The 17,468-nt window shown below is 40.4% G+C and overlaps 1 protein-coding gene across 7 annotated transcripts in view; it reads right to left on the bottom strand.

Annotated features, from left to right (window-relative positions):
- The window catches only part of limch1a (LIM and calponin homology domains 1a), a 67,403-nt gene that overhangs the window by 30,191 nt on the left and 19,744 nt on the right, over positions 1 to 17,468 (bottom strand). For all 7 annotated transcript variants that reach the window (XM_053677650.1, XM_053677643.1, XM_053677645.1 and 4 more), the window contains exons 2-12: positions 12,575 to 12,645; positions 10,429 to 10,498; positions 8,357 to 8,463; positions 6,857 to 6,887; positions 6,597 to 6,707; positions 6,263 to 6,464; positions 4,658 to 4,874; positions 4,237 to 4,413; positions 3,433 to 3,780; positions 2,349 to 2,627; positions 786 to 1,067 (exon numbers count right to left, since the gene is read on the bottom strand). In XM_053677650.1, coding sequence (XP_053533625.1) covers positions 786 to 1,067; positions 2,349 to 2,627; positions 3,433 to 3,780; positions 4,237 to 4,413; positions 4,658 to 4,874; positions 6,263 to 6,464; positions 6,597 to 6,707; positions 6,857 to 6,887; positions 8,357 to 8,463; positions 10,429 to 10,498; positions 12,575 to 12,645 — 1,895 coding nt within the window. The remainder of the gene's footprint in view (positions 1 to 785; positions 1,068 to 2,348; positions 2,628 to 3,432; positions 3,781 to 4,236; positions 4,414 to 4,657; positions 4,875 to 6,262; positions 6,465 to 6,596; positions 6,708 to 6,856; positions 6,888 to 8,356; positions 8,464 to 10,428; positions 10,499 to 12,574; positions 12,646 to 17,468) is intronic.

Raw genomic sequence — 17,468 nt, 5'->3', positions numbered from 1 at the left:
CACCAGTGGACGAGATAGCTAATGTTTTTTTTGTTTGTTTTTTTTTTTTACATGTGCAAGAAATGACGGGGGAAAAAAACCTTTAAAAATAAGCAGATGCTCCATTCACTTTTTTTCCCCACTGTCCATAGAAAGCACATTCCCGCCCACTTGGGGTTTTTTTTACCGACTGACGAGTTAGAAGCTCATGAATTCACAGTTTAACTTGAAAATTCACCTCCATAATATTCATTGAAAAAGAAACTGCACCTAATAGCAAATTTTACATCCCACATCCTTTCCCCTTCACTCGGTTGGCTTTTCCACACGGGAAGTTTATTTGCGTTCGTTCTAACCTCTGCAGAAAGCCGTACTTTTCAGGGGTGTCCTGTATCGGTGTAGCAAGGTGTCAAAAAATAAATAATAATCACAAACGCTTTGGCTAAACTGTACATGGTACCACATCTGTAAGTCCATCATTGTGTCCGTGGCACAAAAAAGGCGGCACAACAGAAACAAACTCTCAAAATGGTGGTCGTATTAAAATGGTGACTGCATAAGGAAAGCCGCATGCTTTAATAAAAAAGAGCCAAGAGTCTTATAAATCTCTTACTTTTACACAAGCATGAATACCAGGTAAGCCCGTTTTTGCATTAACGAAAAGGTTTGGCTGAGCATAAAGGCAACTAGCCTTCTCTATACAATCCCAGCTGTTGGACAAATCCTAAATGGCACCCTACTGGCCGTCTAGGGCACTACACAGGAAGCACACTTGTGCAGGTCAAACCTACAGACAGGTCAGGCACCTGTTCTCTGTGCTCATCTGCAGTCTCTGCCACTTCTCCAGGTCTGACTGAGTCATGGACGTCTGAGCCAATGACCGCTGATGATCCCGAAGTGGGAGGGCCCCAGTCTGACCCCGCCTCCTAGCCAGATCATCTTTCTGTATATTAGGCAAAACGGCCTGTCCGCCTCCCTCTGTCTCTCTCTCATCATCCTCATCATTCTCTTTCTCCCTTGCTTTCTCGGGGCTCAGGAAGGGGTTCTCCTTACGAGTTATGATCGACACTGCAACTGGAGCGGCCTCACTGTGGAACAACACAACTACAATAAAATTATAATATAATAAGCTGTATATCAGTACTTACAGTATTCTGCTATATTATTACGTTTGTTTGTCGTTTTTTTTTCATGGTTGAGTTTTACTGCCGGTGTTTATTTTGTGTTAATAAGCATTCGAATGATCATCCTTTATTGTTATTTCTATTGCTTTATGTATTTCTGTTCTCACTTTTTATTGTTCTGTTGTTACTCATTTTTTATTGCTTTATTTTACTATTGTGTAAATCTACTTGAACTACATTAAATGCATGAAATGTGCTATATGAATAAGGTTAGTATAGTCTTCCTCTTATTATTATTATATTATTATTATTATTATTTATGACATATGGCTGTTAAATGCTCTAATCTTATTGGTCAGAAGGTGTTTCATTTTTCTATTAACAGCTGTTCTGACAGTAGTTCCAGCTGCAAGGGAAATCACAGGTTTGTATTAATGAGCTTCTTCTAATATGCGATTGTTTCTACAGTTACATGTAGATTAATAGCTGCTATAACAGAAGTGATCAACAGGAACAGGTTTGCTTTTTTCGTGGACATTCCACAGGCTTAAATGTGATTATAAATGGATAAAAAGTACGACGTGTCGTTCTTTAATAAATAAAAACACTGTTAGCATTGGCAACTTGCTTTGCTTTAAAAGAAAAACAAAATGCACCCTAGTCTTGTTCACCCTCCGTTAAATAATAAGCCTTTTAAATAATAATTTTGTGACATTTGTGTCCCCGGTGGTTTTCCACATTCGTAATGTTGTTGGTAGTGTAGATGCTTAAAGTCCCCATGAATTCACAATGAAAGTTTTGTGGCGTTTAGTATGAACATGTGCGCCTTAAAAAGTTATCTGTAATCTAGTGCGCTCCAAAACAATGACAAAAATTCGCATTTACAAGATATATACGTTCAAAATTTACAGACTCTCTCTACCACCGATATGGATCATCAATTTTGATGACATCATTCTGCACTTCAGATTTTCTGTCCTATCAAACGCTCGATGAATCTGAAGTGTCCCACCCCCAACATTATAAAAATCCACGGTACTAATTGTCAAGTACGGCTCAGCCCGGGCTGTGAGGTAAGATAAACGCTATTGGCTGTTTAAAATGGGTGAGGAGCAACTTGACGACCATTTTTAATTATTTCACCGTTGAGAGTGAAAGAGACTAGGATGTATTCTGTGCGAGACAGCATGTGTATATTAGTGCCTGTGTGTATCGTGAACTTTTGTATATATGGTTTTAAGGCACCTGTTCTCGATGGTCATTGAAAGTCTCTGCCACTTCTCAAGGTCCGACTGAGTGATACTAGTCTGGGCCAATGACTGACGAGGACCCTTTTGGGGGAGGGACCCGATACGAGTTCGCCTTCTGGCAAGATCGTCCTTCTGTACGTTTGGGACAACTGACCGCCCCTTGTCCTCCTCATCACTCTCTTCCTCTTGGGCTTTCTGTTTGCCATGAGGACTTAGGAAGGGATTGTCCTTGCGAGTTACAATTGGTACCTCAGTGGAGGTGGTGTCAGATTCACTGTCGTGGAGTGTGCACACATTAGGAAGTTCCAGCGCACAATCCACGCACAGACGGAACAGAGGAAACATCAGCACCAACACACATTTTCAACACAGAAAGACAGAAAAGAAGAAGACAGCGGAAATGAATCGGATGCATGAATGCAGAGGACAGACCCTATATTTTCCAAATATACTACACACTATAGGCATGTTCCCAGTAAGGTCCTGAAACCTTCTGAGGAAATAATGAGTTCTGAAACTACCCTGGACGAGATCTACACAGCTCCTGATCGAGGTCCTGTTTTATATTTCCACTGCTATGTACAGATCTTAATAATTATGTAAAATAAAAAAAAGAAGTGAGACAATCGATGTGACGTCTTTCAGCAGCTGGCAAAATCACAGCAACACAGCAGACATGTCGGATGCTGAATATAAAGTTGTGCCGTTGTTCATTGTTTTCGCTTTAATTGTACGTTAACTACACTCGTTTATTTTTTAAATGTCATGTGAGATGGAAATTTTATGGAGCTTGTCTTTGACCAATTAGTTCCAGGTCCACAGAAAATGACCTACTATAGAGAAGGAGCTGAACAGCCCAGGAACTAAAATTAGCCCTGATTACTCTGGTGGAAAAATTCTGTAGCAAAGTTCCTGGAAAAGTTCCTGTTGTCTAACATCTAAATATAAAGCTATATCGTAGAAAAAAAAAAAAAAAACACTGACATGCATCATGTCTAAGTATCTTGCTATTGTATTTCTGCCACATCGATTTGCCCCTGCTCCCGCTTCATCTCCTCCCCTTCTCTCACACCACACACCTCTTCTTCTCCTGCTCCATTTTCTCCAACATCTCCAGCACAGCGTGCTGCGAGGAAAGCCGGATTCCCTCCCAACGCTCGCGGTCCTTACTGCTGCACGAGCTTGGCAGGAACTGATGCGCGACACTGGGTTTTGGTCGGTTCATGCGCGCCCTCCTGGACGCAAGGTCGTCCTTTTGGATATCTGGGACCTTTCTATCTCTTTCTTCGCCCTCATCATCATCATCATCGTCGTCCTCGTCCCACTCGTGCGTTTGTTCGCCCCGTAGGAAGCTGTTATCGCATCGACGGATGATGTCAGGAGACGGAGATTTAGCCTGCTCGGGCTCTACGGCAGTCACCTTAGGACTGATGGAAGGTTGGTGTCAACAGCACAAGCAGGAACGCACTGTGACGAAGTTAATATCTCACAGCTTGCATCCAGATGACGCAACACACCGTCATTTCAGACAAAGGTTACAGTTCAACCCAAAATCAATGCAGCAATGCTCTCTAGTACCATGCTGATGGGAAAACTGGATGGCAAAAGACTTTACACAACCATCATTGCAAAATAAACCTCCATGCAAAAGATATGGGTCAGCATCATATCCATTCCAAAAACAAGGATCCAGATGTTTCAGATTATTAAAACACAACTCAAAAAGCTCAATCGCATGTCCACGCAACGTCTATACACACTACAAGCTACAAGACAGTCCTGTGAATCTCTGCATGTACTTTAATTAGTGGAGTACGACACACAAACCCTCATACCATTAGTCCAGTTAGTCAGGAAATCAGTCACTGTGAGGTCCTTCTAACCTGCTGTATCGCGCAGAAGCAGGCAACACTTTAATACCCGCCTTCTCTAACTTTCTCATCTTCTTAAATTCTACCTCATCCAGCTGAGGCTCCGCCTCTCCCTCAACTGCCCAGGTCACAGTTTTCTGGGAGTGGAGGGCAAGAGGCATCTCGCTTGAAATGCCAACACACTCCTCTCTGCGAGAGATGAGACACACACACACACTTTCAGTAAATGAGAAAACCATGAGGATGAAACGGTGCTTTCTGGTAGGTGTGTATATGCGTGTGTGTGTGCGTGTGTGTTTTTATGTGTGCGCTCTGATGAGTTTTAGACCACTGTCAATGTTTTTTCCTTTCGCTCCACCCATGGCTGTGACAACAAGTCTTAAGTCTTAAGAAATTTAGGATTTTTAAAAAAATCAATGCTTATCAAAGTTACCTAATGGGGGAGGTGGAGTTGCTGCCGCTCCTGCGTTCTTCTTCACGTTCGCTCCTCCTCTTCTTCAGCTGAGCAGGCATGAACGTGCTTTGATTACTCTTGTTGGGGAGGTACTGGTTAAACGGCAGCGCAGCACGGGGCTCTTTATAGGAGACACGGCGGGCAGACATGTCGTCCTTTAGCACGTCTGGCAGCTTCCTGTGATCTCCCTCCAAATCTGAGAAACAGAGACAGAGAGAGAGAGAGAGAGAGAGAGAAGTGCTTTTACAAATTCATCCAATTACATTTCAAAAGTGATAAACATACCCTTTGTTAATGTTTTACAATGCTCCCACACTCAAAGTTTAAAAACGCAACCAGTAGGAGACGTAACGGAACGAAAGAAACATGCAGACACACAGACGAAACAAAAACACAACAACAATTTGAGACTGGTACAGCCTCATCTCCATTCAGACCATTCAGATCTGTTATGACCGTGTGTGTATGCGTGTGTGTTTGTATATGCGTGTTTTATGTCGTAGTGGGGACCGAATGTCCCCACTAAAACAGAAATATCTGACAGTTTAGACCTTGAGGGGACATTCGTCTGGTCCCCACGAGGAACACTGCTGCTTAAAATGAAAAAAGAAAATATTATATATATATATATATATATATATATATATATATATATATATATATATATATATATATATATATATATATATATATATATAAAATAAGAAAAGCCAAAAGGCTTCCTTACAAGTATAGTGTGTATATGTGACGAGCCTTACCACAAATTCACACGTACGCAAACAATCCTCTGTCCGCCCAAATGTGTGAGATCACACAAAGTTTACACTTCTCATGTGTCACGTGCGAATCTTCTCATACACTCTGTGACATATCGGCAGTCACACAGCTGGGTGTGTAATGTCTGTCTATAGCGCTGACAGCTGACAGCTGCACACTCTTGCTCTCACTGTATGTGTATGTGTGTGTGTGTGTATAAAATTAACCAAGTATGCAATCTAAAAGTGATATTACACTGTGTAGGTGCTACAAGATCATCATGTCATATACACAGGAAGCCTTTTGGGATAAATAAATAAAAAGTATTCCAAAAAAGCAACATTACGATAAACTTATATTATTGCCTTTTCATAAGATCTAGGTAATAAAAGCATGTAATGCAGCCATATTAGGAATGTTAACGGGTATTGGAATAGCCAGATAACTGACTGAGGTGCCGTTATTTGAATACTGAACACTATTTGTTATACATGATGTCCACGAGTGCCTCAACTCAGCGTTTGCTTTATTACAGGAAATCTGAAAATCATTGTCATAGTCCTTAGCAGGGGTCAGATCACAGGTGGGCAATATCGCACAAGGGTCATCCGTGATCAGAGGTCAACACGCAAGCAAGGGTCAAACAACCAGGAAACAGGAAGCCAAATAACACAAACGCATGATGAGACTCCGTAGTGACGCGAAGAAACAGCTGGGTATATATAGATGAACCAATCCGAAGGGAGACACAGAACAGGTGAACACAATCAGGTAACACACTCATGTGAACCAGACAAAAGTACAGGTGATTACGTGCGTGTGTCTCACCATCGCAGTTAGGACGGAGCACAGTATCGGGGGAAGGTGTGGGCTGTGACTGCGAGCTGAAGGAGTCCAGGCTGTCAAAGGAATCCTCACGTCTATGCCTCGGAGGTGACAACGAATCGGAAAGCTCCGATTCCCAGTTGTCCACACACCCACTGTCTCGTACACTGCGCTTAGGGGAGTCAGGCTCCTCATTCACACACTCCTGCACACACAAATCACATTATTATAAACATTGGAGTAAACCAGTCTGTTAATCGTTAGCTCAATGAGAGCAGTCTATATTTTATAGATATATATTTAATGTGTTCCACTTATTAATCAGGTCTTTCTTTACCTTCCTCATCATGGACAAAAGGCCTTCAAACTCTTTTAGGTCAAGCGTTGGACCACAATATGACGCACAACCGTTTACAGTTTTGCCCAGCCAGTAAATAGTGATCAGTACCTACAGTAGCATAACACACGCAAAAATACACACACACACACACACACACACACACACACACAGAGAAAATGAAAGTGAGTTGACAGCAATCATATATAAGAAAATACACACAAAAAAATAGCGAATGCATATAACTCTACTGTACTTACATTCTTCAGCTTCCGACTGCAATCTGAACCCCTACAAGAGAGTCATGCTCAGTTTTAGCCTAAGATTAAACATTGTAAAATACTGCACACACACACACACACATGCACACACACACACACTGACACGAACTAACACAAATGCAACAACAAAGATTGTTTCTTCTCATATAAACATTGCTGTGAGACAGGCACTACAATGCACTAGAGATGGCACAATACCACTATTATTTTTTCAATACCAATAATGAAACCTTAGCACTGAAAAGAATGACTTGCATATCAGTCATTTATAACCATTTATAACCATAATGCAGAATTTTGACTATATTCTGGCAACATTTCGTGGTTGCATTCCTGATAAATATAATACTGATCTTAACGACCTACTTGAGTAATGTTAGCTAAGTCAGATATACTTCCTTGATAACTTTTGTGTCAATAATAAACATTCCCAATTTACCTCGACAGAACGTAACGGTGCATCTTTCAAGCACTTTAAATCTAATGTGACTAATATGAGATAGTGGGGGGAAGTGGGCGGGGCTTCCAGGGTGTCAGTTAATATTGGCGTGTATGAAAAAATTCTATGTTAAAATGTGTAAAAGTGGTTATGTTTGAGTTCCCTGAATTTTTTTCCTCCTATTAAATAGCACTATATCTGCACTTGCAATGTCTGTCTGTGAATTCAGAGCGCCAGACAACCGCTAACTTCTTCCGCTAACCGCCAACAGTAAAACTACACCAGAACAGCACCTGAAATTTCTCAGATGCTCGACTACCCCATAGGAAGAAACACGCGGTCATGGAAACGACATGCATTATAGTCTGCCATTTTGTTTTTCTCCTTATTTAGCGTGAAGTATTTCCACACTGCTGAAGTGATAGCAATTCCCACGTGTGCTTTGCTAGCTAACAGCTAGCTAGCTACTGGCTGTTGTTTTGGTAACCACGTTTTACAACGCGCTACGAGAAAACCCTGTGATGATATTTCAGGCCAGATTTGTTTCAGAATTGGATCAGGTTTGTTCTGTTCACACACTGACACGCAATTCACACACACACACACACACACACACACACAGACAACAAAGAAAGGAATGGCGCCATTTCATCGCCATGGCAACAGCTTGAGCAACTGACTTTATAATCACGATCGCCATTAAACTAAGACACGAGTTCAGCAGGGGTTTTAAAGATTATTGTTGAATAATGTGCATCAGTGGTCTGAGAAGAAAAACCAAACATTTTACTGGCAATTGCAATGAAATGAATAGATCGTAGTTATTACACTGGTAATATTATTAAACTGGTGAAAACATGGGCCGGTTCTTTAAACTGTTCCCTAAACAAGCACCATCAAAGTTTGTAACACCCACCCACCCCCCCACCCCCCCACCCCCCCCCACCCCCCCCCCCCCACACACACACACACACACACACACACACACACACACACACACACACACACACACACACACACACACACACTCAGATGCATACGTTAGGTTGGCACGTATAGACATGTCCTGCAGGTCTCCTGGGTCGAACAGTTGTGATCCCTTTAGTCCTAACTCCTCACATCCCCGCAGGAACACGGTGAGATTATCCTAGGAGAGCAAAATACAACACACACACACACACACACACACGGCCATCATAGACTGCATCATAGAGCGTTTAGTGTATGTAGCTGTATGGAGATTTTTACTAAAGCAGTTTTTTTAACAATACAGTACTGTACGTATGTGTGTTAAAAACATTTCTACTAGATATGTATTGGTACCATTTTTTTTTCCCCAGACCAAGTACAAGCACAGGTAAATTTCTGGAGTTCACCAAACACCAGTACCAACACCAAAATGAGTAACATGAAGTAACAAATAAGCACCTAGCTCAAGAGCTACCAAAATCCCCTGACAACCACACCCCCCTCTCAGCCAAACTGTCATTAGGCCCGTCACTATAATTATGTTATCGACTGATTGTACGATATCTGGACACGACCGCGATCATTTTTGCTAGCCTCGACATTGCCCATTGTGTTTACATAAGAATGAACGTCACCAACATTTTAGTTATTCGCGCTGCTTCGGTCAAATTAAAATTCGAACTCCGAATATTTCTAGAATTTGAGATAAAAATGCGCGTCCGAATGAAATAAAACCGTGCATTTGAATTTTAGATGTGTCGCAAGCACTAGCGCTGATTTGAATGAAAACATACTGTTGGGAAAAAAATGACACGGAGATATTAACAATGCACTAACAATGTTTTTTGAAGAAGAATAATCCAGAATATTCTTAAGAATTAAACGTTCATTGCTCTTTGAAAGGGTGTACCTGCACTGTAATGCCATTATATTATCATTATAGCAGTGGCATAAAATGGTCTTAAAATGACAATAATATCGTTTATCGCCATTATTTCTGGGACAATATATAGTTATTGTGACAGGTCTAACTGTCACGAATAGGGCACGGATATGATAGACTAAATGTAAATCACTGTATAAACAAAAGAAGAAGAGCTTGCTTGTTCTTCAATCTTAATTACTAAGCCTATTGTCTCTGTAGCGATCCACCAGCTGTAATTACAAAAACATAAAGACGTGACATGAGTCAACGAATAACAGCTTGAAAACAGCTTGAGAAATTGAAGTCATTTTCACAATTGCCATTAAAATAAAACATAAGACTCTGCAGGGATTTTAAAGATTCCATCCATCCATCTTCTATACCGCTTTATCCTTTTCAGGGTCACGGGGAAACCTGGAGCCTATCCCAGGGAGCATGGGGCACGAGGCGGGGTACACCCTGGACAGGGTGCCAATCCATCGCAGGGCACAATCACATACACACACACACACCCATTCATACACTACGGACACTTTGGACATGCCAATCAGCCTACCGTGCACGTCATTGGACTGGGGGAGGAAACCGGAGTACCTGGAGGAAACCCTCACAGCACGGGGAGAACATGCAAACCCCACACACACAGGGCCACGGTGGGAATCGAACCCCCGACCCTGGAGGTGTGAGGTGAACGTGCTAACCAGTAAGCCACTGTGCGATTTTAAAGATTATTGCGGACAATATTCCGTAATAATGTTGAAAACTTTTCAAATGTTCTTCATTGTTCAGATGAAAATATTTGACTTGCGAATGCAACATAACATATAGGAGCTCCAGTGATATTATTATCACTGTACACCTTTAATTAAAGTATGTTTTATGGTTTTCTTTGCATCAGAATCCCTGAAGAATTCCAGTCTAATAACCGATAGTGGCCGATCATCAAGAACAACGTACTGGGTAAGCGATGTTATTTTCTCTCACCTAGCGTTGTCTGTACATAGTTCTCTCACCAATGTTTGCGGCGGTGTTTGGTTCGGTTACTGCTGTGTGCTGCTAGCAATGAAATCCACATGCTGAGTTTTATGTTGCGGAAAGACGTTTATCCTACAGTACTGTACACTAGACTAGTTGCACATAGTATAACGTAATATTGGATGTAGGTATCAAGTAAAGGTGCACGGTATCAGTTTCGATGCATCGCTAGATTCTACTCACCAGTCCTGCAATGGGGGTCGGGAGTCTGTTAATCTTCTTCACAAGTCCTGGTTTGATGGAACTCAGCAACCTACAATTGATGGGCATTGATTAAAAGCATCGTTGTGATTAAAAGTGATAAAACACACATATATACACACCACACATCTTGTACCTGTGATTTCTTATACCTGTGAAGTCAATCAATGCAAAGAACTGTTGCTGACTGTAACCTATAACATGGTTATACACCATGTTGCAACAAATCGATAGTTACCTACGGTTCAACGAGAACTGCAGGGATAACTTCTTGTTCACATGACTGCCGAGACCTGTCGACATTCACATAGTGAACTATGATGCAGTATTTGCAACGAATACTGCACTCATACAGCCTTCTTTTACCGAATAACAAGGGAACAAGGGGCAGTAAGAATCGGTTGGATCCCATATGCCAACAATGTCATGAGCAACAGGACTCACCTGTGACTAACCTAAAACTTGTTCGGAAATGACCAGAGCACTCACAGCACTGGAAGTCCACCATCTACTGGGTCAGCATCTGCTTAGACATGAGAGATGCCCCCCCCCCCCCCCCCTTCTTTGTAACAGCTGAATAGTTGGTCTAAATGGTTCTGTGGTACTGACATGCGCACCAGGTCTTAAGAAATAGTGACAAATGGAGGTGCCTCACGCCTTTCATTGGAGTTGCTGTGGTGCACAGCGATGGGTGTCAACACACACCTATCGCATAAAGAGGACTTGCTACTGTTTAGCGGTCTGTTTTTTGGGACTAGGGCAAGTCAATCATGCAGCAGATGGGGTATATACTGTACCATTCCCGGAACACAGGCACTCAAGACCCTTGTACTAGGGGCTCTTGCATTCAGGAGTGTTACCTCAGTTGGCAATTCAGTCAGTGAAGTCAAGCCCACAGGCAGAAGTGAACAGGGTTAAGGGTACCAAATCTCTTCGTCCATTTGGGACAACAGACCTGCATGGGAAGGAAGCTGCCAGCGTGTTCTGACCACTAACAAAGCAGTAGAGGTAACCAGAAAACACGGGACCACATAAAGATCTCTGTGGCCTAGTTTCTAAATTCTGTGCAATGTAGGAAGAATCAGTGAGAAAAGTGGGAAAGCATATAGTAGATTGTGGAGCTCTCCTTTATAAGGCAGAGAGAAACAATTGGATTCTTGCTGGATGGATGGTTGAAGTCGCTGACCGTCATAATATTGTCTGAGCAAACCACAAGGCAACATCTCAGAACCGGTAAGTAGAACTAGAGAGCCGGATACACCAACATTAATTCCAGCGGGTTGATATGTTCTGGTCTTATACCAGTGGGCCTTGGGCACCCAGGACCCTGTCGGGGGTTCACAGGTTGTTCTTCCTTGGACTACTTTTGGTAGGTACTAACCACTGCATATCGGGAACACCCCACGAGACCTGCTGTTTTGGAGAGGCTCTGACCCAGTCGTCGAACCATCACAATTTGGCCCTTGTCAAAGTCACTCAGATCCTTGTGCTTGCCCATTTTTCCTGCTTCCAACACATCAACTTTGAGAACTGACTGTTCACTTGCTGCCTAATAAATATATCCCACCCCTTGACAGGTGCCACTGTACGAGATAATCAATGGTTTTAATGTTAGGGATGATCGGTGTATAAAGAAATAGACACACAAAATCACAATGCTTTGGAATTCTCCTATTTTCAACATACAAGCTAGAACAATTTTTTGAGTAGAAAACCATGTTTAAAAGCCTATGAAAATCTGTGGGTTTTTAACTGTGTCTGTATTTGCCATCTAGACAAATTAATTACAGGGAAAAAGGAGGGAAAATGAAACATTTGGTACAAAATAAGTTGAGTAACAGTGTTAGAGTAACAGTAGTATGTAATAGTAACAGTATATGTTTGAAGTTGGTACGTGTTAAAGACTTAGGCTACTGATGACGGTCATAATATTGAAAGAAAAAAACAAGTATGTTCTCTTAGAAAGAATTGAAAATAAGTCACTTTCACCCAAATAACAGTTAATCGACTACTCAAGTTTGGTCCAATTTCTAATTCAGTGTACCTTTATATGTTATTCAGGTCCAAGAAAGTGATTGCTTTAATATTTTGAGCAGTTTTCAAGTAATGTATTGGTAAAAAGACTCACTCGCACAGTAGAATGCCATTCTCCAGGCTGCTCCTGAAGTCCTTCTCACCGAACGTTCTCCCCGTCACTGCCTACAAATTGGAAATACAGAATATTTGTCTCCAAGCTGTGTTGTTTCTTATCATTTCATTTTTATATAAAATCAAGCAACATGTTCTTTTTCACTGTTAGGACGACGTCCTAATTGAAATGTCCACGTTAACAAAACTCCTGTATGGTGAATAGCTCAGTATACAGTATATACCACAGCGCTGTCCAATGCATGATTCTGATTGGATTTTTTATGTTTTAACAAAGTGTAATTGTTGATATGAAATTTTACTCTTTTTTTTTTTGTGAGGAGATGCTTATTTAGCATTTTTAGAAGGAGTCGCCGGTGTCAGTGCTATTCAACCTCAAAGGCAAAGCTGTAACTTTAAAGTTTTCAGGACAGGGAGCTTTGGGATTTCTCTGGAACATGACAATCCACATTTGTTTTCTAATTATTAACTTCAAGAGTAAATTTAAAAAAAAAAAAAAAAAAAAAAAAAAAAAGAGAGGCTGGTGAGGAAAAGATTGCGTATAGCTGGTATAATGTTGTTTCACGGATGTTTCATAAGATTATACATATCTGTAAACTGATAAAAAATACACGTTCTTTAATTAATAAAATAAGTCATAATTGGCAAAGTAAGAGGTATAAGAGGAATAAAACACGGGACATGCTGTTATTTGGGAAATAATCAATTTCAGGGTGGGAACAGTAACTCCACATCAGATCTCCACGCCATTGATTATTTTCCTGAAATGGCACATCCAGTCATCTATTATTGCTTTCATAACATATAATCTATTTATCTATATCTAATATATCTATATCTAAACTCCTAACCCAAAACCTAACCTCTATAACAAGAAAAATCTTTTGTTCTTGTTTAGAAAATAAAGAATATTTTGTGAGAACCAGTAAAGCGGCCTCACAATCTTATTTCTATTATGGGGACATCCTCACAAAGACCTTAAAACCTCACACACTCTCACACACACACACACACACACACACACACACACACACACACACACACACACACACTCTCACACAAGTTTGATGAGTTTGTACTTCTTTGATAAAGTTTCTAATGGGTTTGATGTTTTTGTAACTAATTAATGAAGAATGTTTAGTAGCTATTAAACAGATTTTAAATGTTGAGCATGTTTCTAAACTTTTAATTTTTTTGAAAGCAGAATTTGAGAATATGCATTTTTATAAAAGTGCAGCACAGACACACACGTATCAACCTAATCTACCTCAATCAACATATGAATGAAATGCCCTTGAGTGAACATGCATTGATCAGTAATGTGTCTCAGAGGCTCAGGATTGAACAGTATGTGGAATATGTGTGTGTGTGTGTGTGTGTGTGTGTACTTTGTTCCTGTGTGGTTTTTGTATGTGAAATACATATTTTATAACGATATACTTACCACAAAAAGCTAAATAAAGCATTCTGAGCAAGAATCTGAGCTTTTCAATGATGAAGTTATTTTCTCTTTGTTGTAAATATAGAGCTTTGAGGAAGACACACAGACACGTGCACTTCCTCTCAGAGTGTGAAACAGCTGAGGTCTATTTCAAGCACTAAAAGGTCACTTACTGTCTCGTGTCCTTCAACTAGCCCCAGGAGCAGATGTGTGTGTGTGTGTGTGTGTGTCCATCCTCACCTTTCTATACTTGTAAGTACCAGATGCACTCACTATAATAGCAGAATTTTAATGTGAGGTCATTCTGACAGTCCACAGTCAAAACACATACTTGTTTGTGTCTCAGTTGTGATGATTGTTGGGAGCACGAAATGATTTATTTACATCACTATCACAAGACAATAAATATTGGTTTCCGGAGACAACAGGAAACTTTTGTTGACATCAAGACACAACATACCTTTTCTCAACCAGGATGAAAACAACGGTTCATTTTGAGATCATAGCAGTCATAACAATTAATATGAACTGACCTAGCGCTTTTAACAATAGACATTGACACGAAGGGGTTTTTACAGAAACTCGGATGTAGATTTACGTGCTTAATGAGTAGACCAGGGGGCGACAAATCCTCCTTGAGACGACACAAGAAGGAAACCTTGAGAGGAACCTGATTAAAAGGGAACCCGTTCTCTTCTGACTGACACTGGAGAGTTAGGATTATAAATCATTACTGTACACATATAGAGACTTGAGAAAAGACAAACAGTACTAAGAAGAAGAAGAAGAGGAAGAAGAATCCTGGGAGGAGCAACAGGATAGTCTGTACGATTACAGCAGAAGTTTCATCTCTATGAGTAAAATGACATGCAGTTAAAAATAAATAAATAAATAAATAAATAAGCACAATGTAAATTAGGAATAATTTAAACATTTATGAATAGCTATGTGTTTATATAAAGATGCAATGATTTTGTTATGCAGCTATTTTTCAAGTCAAGCGTCATGCCTATTCTAAATGTGTGTGAATACAATATAGAATTAAACAGTGTCATATTACAGTGTGTAACGATCTCAGGAAAATAAAAAGTTTGAGAATATTATCCTGTTATTTCAGGAAAATTACATTTATTATCTTGTGATAACGACAACCAGAGATCACAGGAAAACCAATGAAATGAATGAATATAATATATGAACGCATGGGCTTTTATCAGTCCGTTCAGGATTTCGCGGAGTGATTGAGGCGGCCAAAAAATGCCTGATTTCAAAATCTGAGATGCAACATGCTGAGTTGTTGTTGTTTTTTTTGCTGAAAACTACTCGAATTGGCGAAATTGCAAATCGCACGAAACTGTTTTGCACGGTCTTTCGCAGCGAGGTTTGTTGGTAAATGAGACCTTTTAGCTGCACTCATGTTCGGCGCACGTGAATCGAAGGGGGCTTTGGCTGAATGCATGTTGTGATGAAGTCAGATGACGTCTCTTGGTCCAAATCTGTGGTAATAACTGCGAATATCGCAGAGTTTGCTCGACTTTGCGCTCACGTCTGCGATCGCAAAATTGCAAAGTCCTGGAGGAACTGCTTTAAGACGTTCCTTGGAACTGTTCTCAAAATGGGTGATGTTCTAGTAAGATCATGAACTATACAAGTTTTTGGCACAGAGCCAAAGCCTTTAATGCCATGGTAATGAGCTGATTAGTTGAGTCAGATGGTTTAGTAGTTGTAGAGGATAAAATGTGCAGCACGGAGCCGGGAATGATAAACTCATAAGAATTAAGAGAATTTAGGATTATTGTCGTTTGAGAGCATTACTGACAAAGTACGAATGAAATGCTTCCAAATATAGTAGTATTACAAATCCGTGTATGAGTGCACAGCATGTGTGCGTGCACTCATGAAAGTGAAAACGGATTCTGGAAGTCTAAAACATACTGATAAATATATACAGTATTGTATTGACTAATATACGGTATGTAATGTAATCATCTGACAAACACGCACCACATGCTCTCAGGGAACTAGGCAAATCAGGAAAGAGGAAAGGTTACAGATTTAAAATCTGAAACTGGATGAGGTTAAACAAAAAAAAAAAATCCTGATGTGCAATTCAAAATGTACGTCTTCGTTTTTGTTGTTAATTTCGCACGCACAGGTTTTTTGGGGTTTTTTTTTTATGAAAATGGTCAGAAATGAATGTGCCGTTGCTCTTTGGTAGAAATATGTGTATTCAGAATAACAGTTACATGGGAAGCAAAGTGAAACGGCACAGAAGAAAGAATGCATAGACACAAACACACACGTCTCACTGCAAAGAATACCCTATTGTTCTTTCATATAGCACAATATCCGTTGAGCAGATTTGTCTACCCACACGTCTCGTTTCTCTTTATCCGTTCAATCTTCGTCTCAACCTTTCTTGTCTGCTTCCGATGAAAGGAGGACGTTCGAAGCTTTTCAAAGTGCTGTCTTATCTAGCTTAATTGTAATTTCAATTCAATTACATTTTAGTTGTATAGCGCTTTTAACAACAGACATTGTCTCAAAGCAGCTTTACAGAAATATATAAACACAGGATAGAGATTTTAAGTTTGTGAGTTTATCCCTATTGAGCGAGCCGGTGGTGACGGTGGTGAGGAAAAACTCCCTGAGATGATATGAGGAAGAAACCTTGAGAGGAACCAGACTCAGAAGGGAACCCGTCCTCATCTGGGTAATAACGGATAGTGTGAACGTAAAAGAAAGTTCATTATGGTTTTATATGAAGTCTGTTTGTTGAACTAGTCCACTGTTTACCAAAGGAGACCTGAGTGTAAAACTGTATGTGGTAATTAAAGTCCTAAGGCCATCGCAGCAACCGCAGTCCCAGCAACCACAGCGAGAATGTCCATGTGGAATTGAGGTCCAAAACCATTTCCATGGTACTTCAAGCGGTACCGTCCTAAGCAATCTCCAGGCTGTAACCTCCAGTTGATGAGAGCTCCATCCAGAAGTAGGGCACCATGATGGATCAAGCAAGTCCGGAGAAAAGAAGGGGTCAGGATCACTGGCATCTCCATAAAATCATGTGTGGCTTGACAGAAGGAGAGAGGATGCTGTAAGGATGCTTAGATTGCTAGCTTAGACAACTCAATAGTTAAGTAAGAAGGCTTGTCAGTGTTTTTAGTGGAGTTGTTGTAGGGGGCTTAAAATGAAAAAGTGCTTCTAGAATATTGTTTTTCTGGAAAAATGCAAATGGTTATCAAATATTCCATGTATTTTCACATTTGTATAAATGGAAATAATTACAAATTTGTGTACATCGTCTGCCAAGCAAGTCCCTGTGAACAAGATATTCCTATCTAACGTATTAGAATGAGCACGTTAATGTAAACCAGGGATTTGAGTCAAGTAAATGGAACTGCTGTCAGAGCTCCTGTTATAAAAAAAATTA

This window comes from Ictalurus punctatus, chromosome 29 (genome assembly GCF_001660625.3).
Source record: "Ictalurus punctatus breed USDA103 chromosome 29, Coco_2.0, whole genome shotgun sequence".
In the NCBI taxonomy this organism is placed as follows: Eukaryota; Metazoa; Chordata; class Actinopteri; order Siluriformes; family Ictaluridae; genus Ictalurus; species Ictalurus punctatus.
Note: the sequence above shows the minus strand (reverse complement) of the source record. Positions and strands in the feature narration are given on the sequence as shown.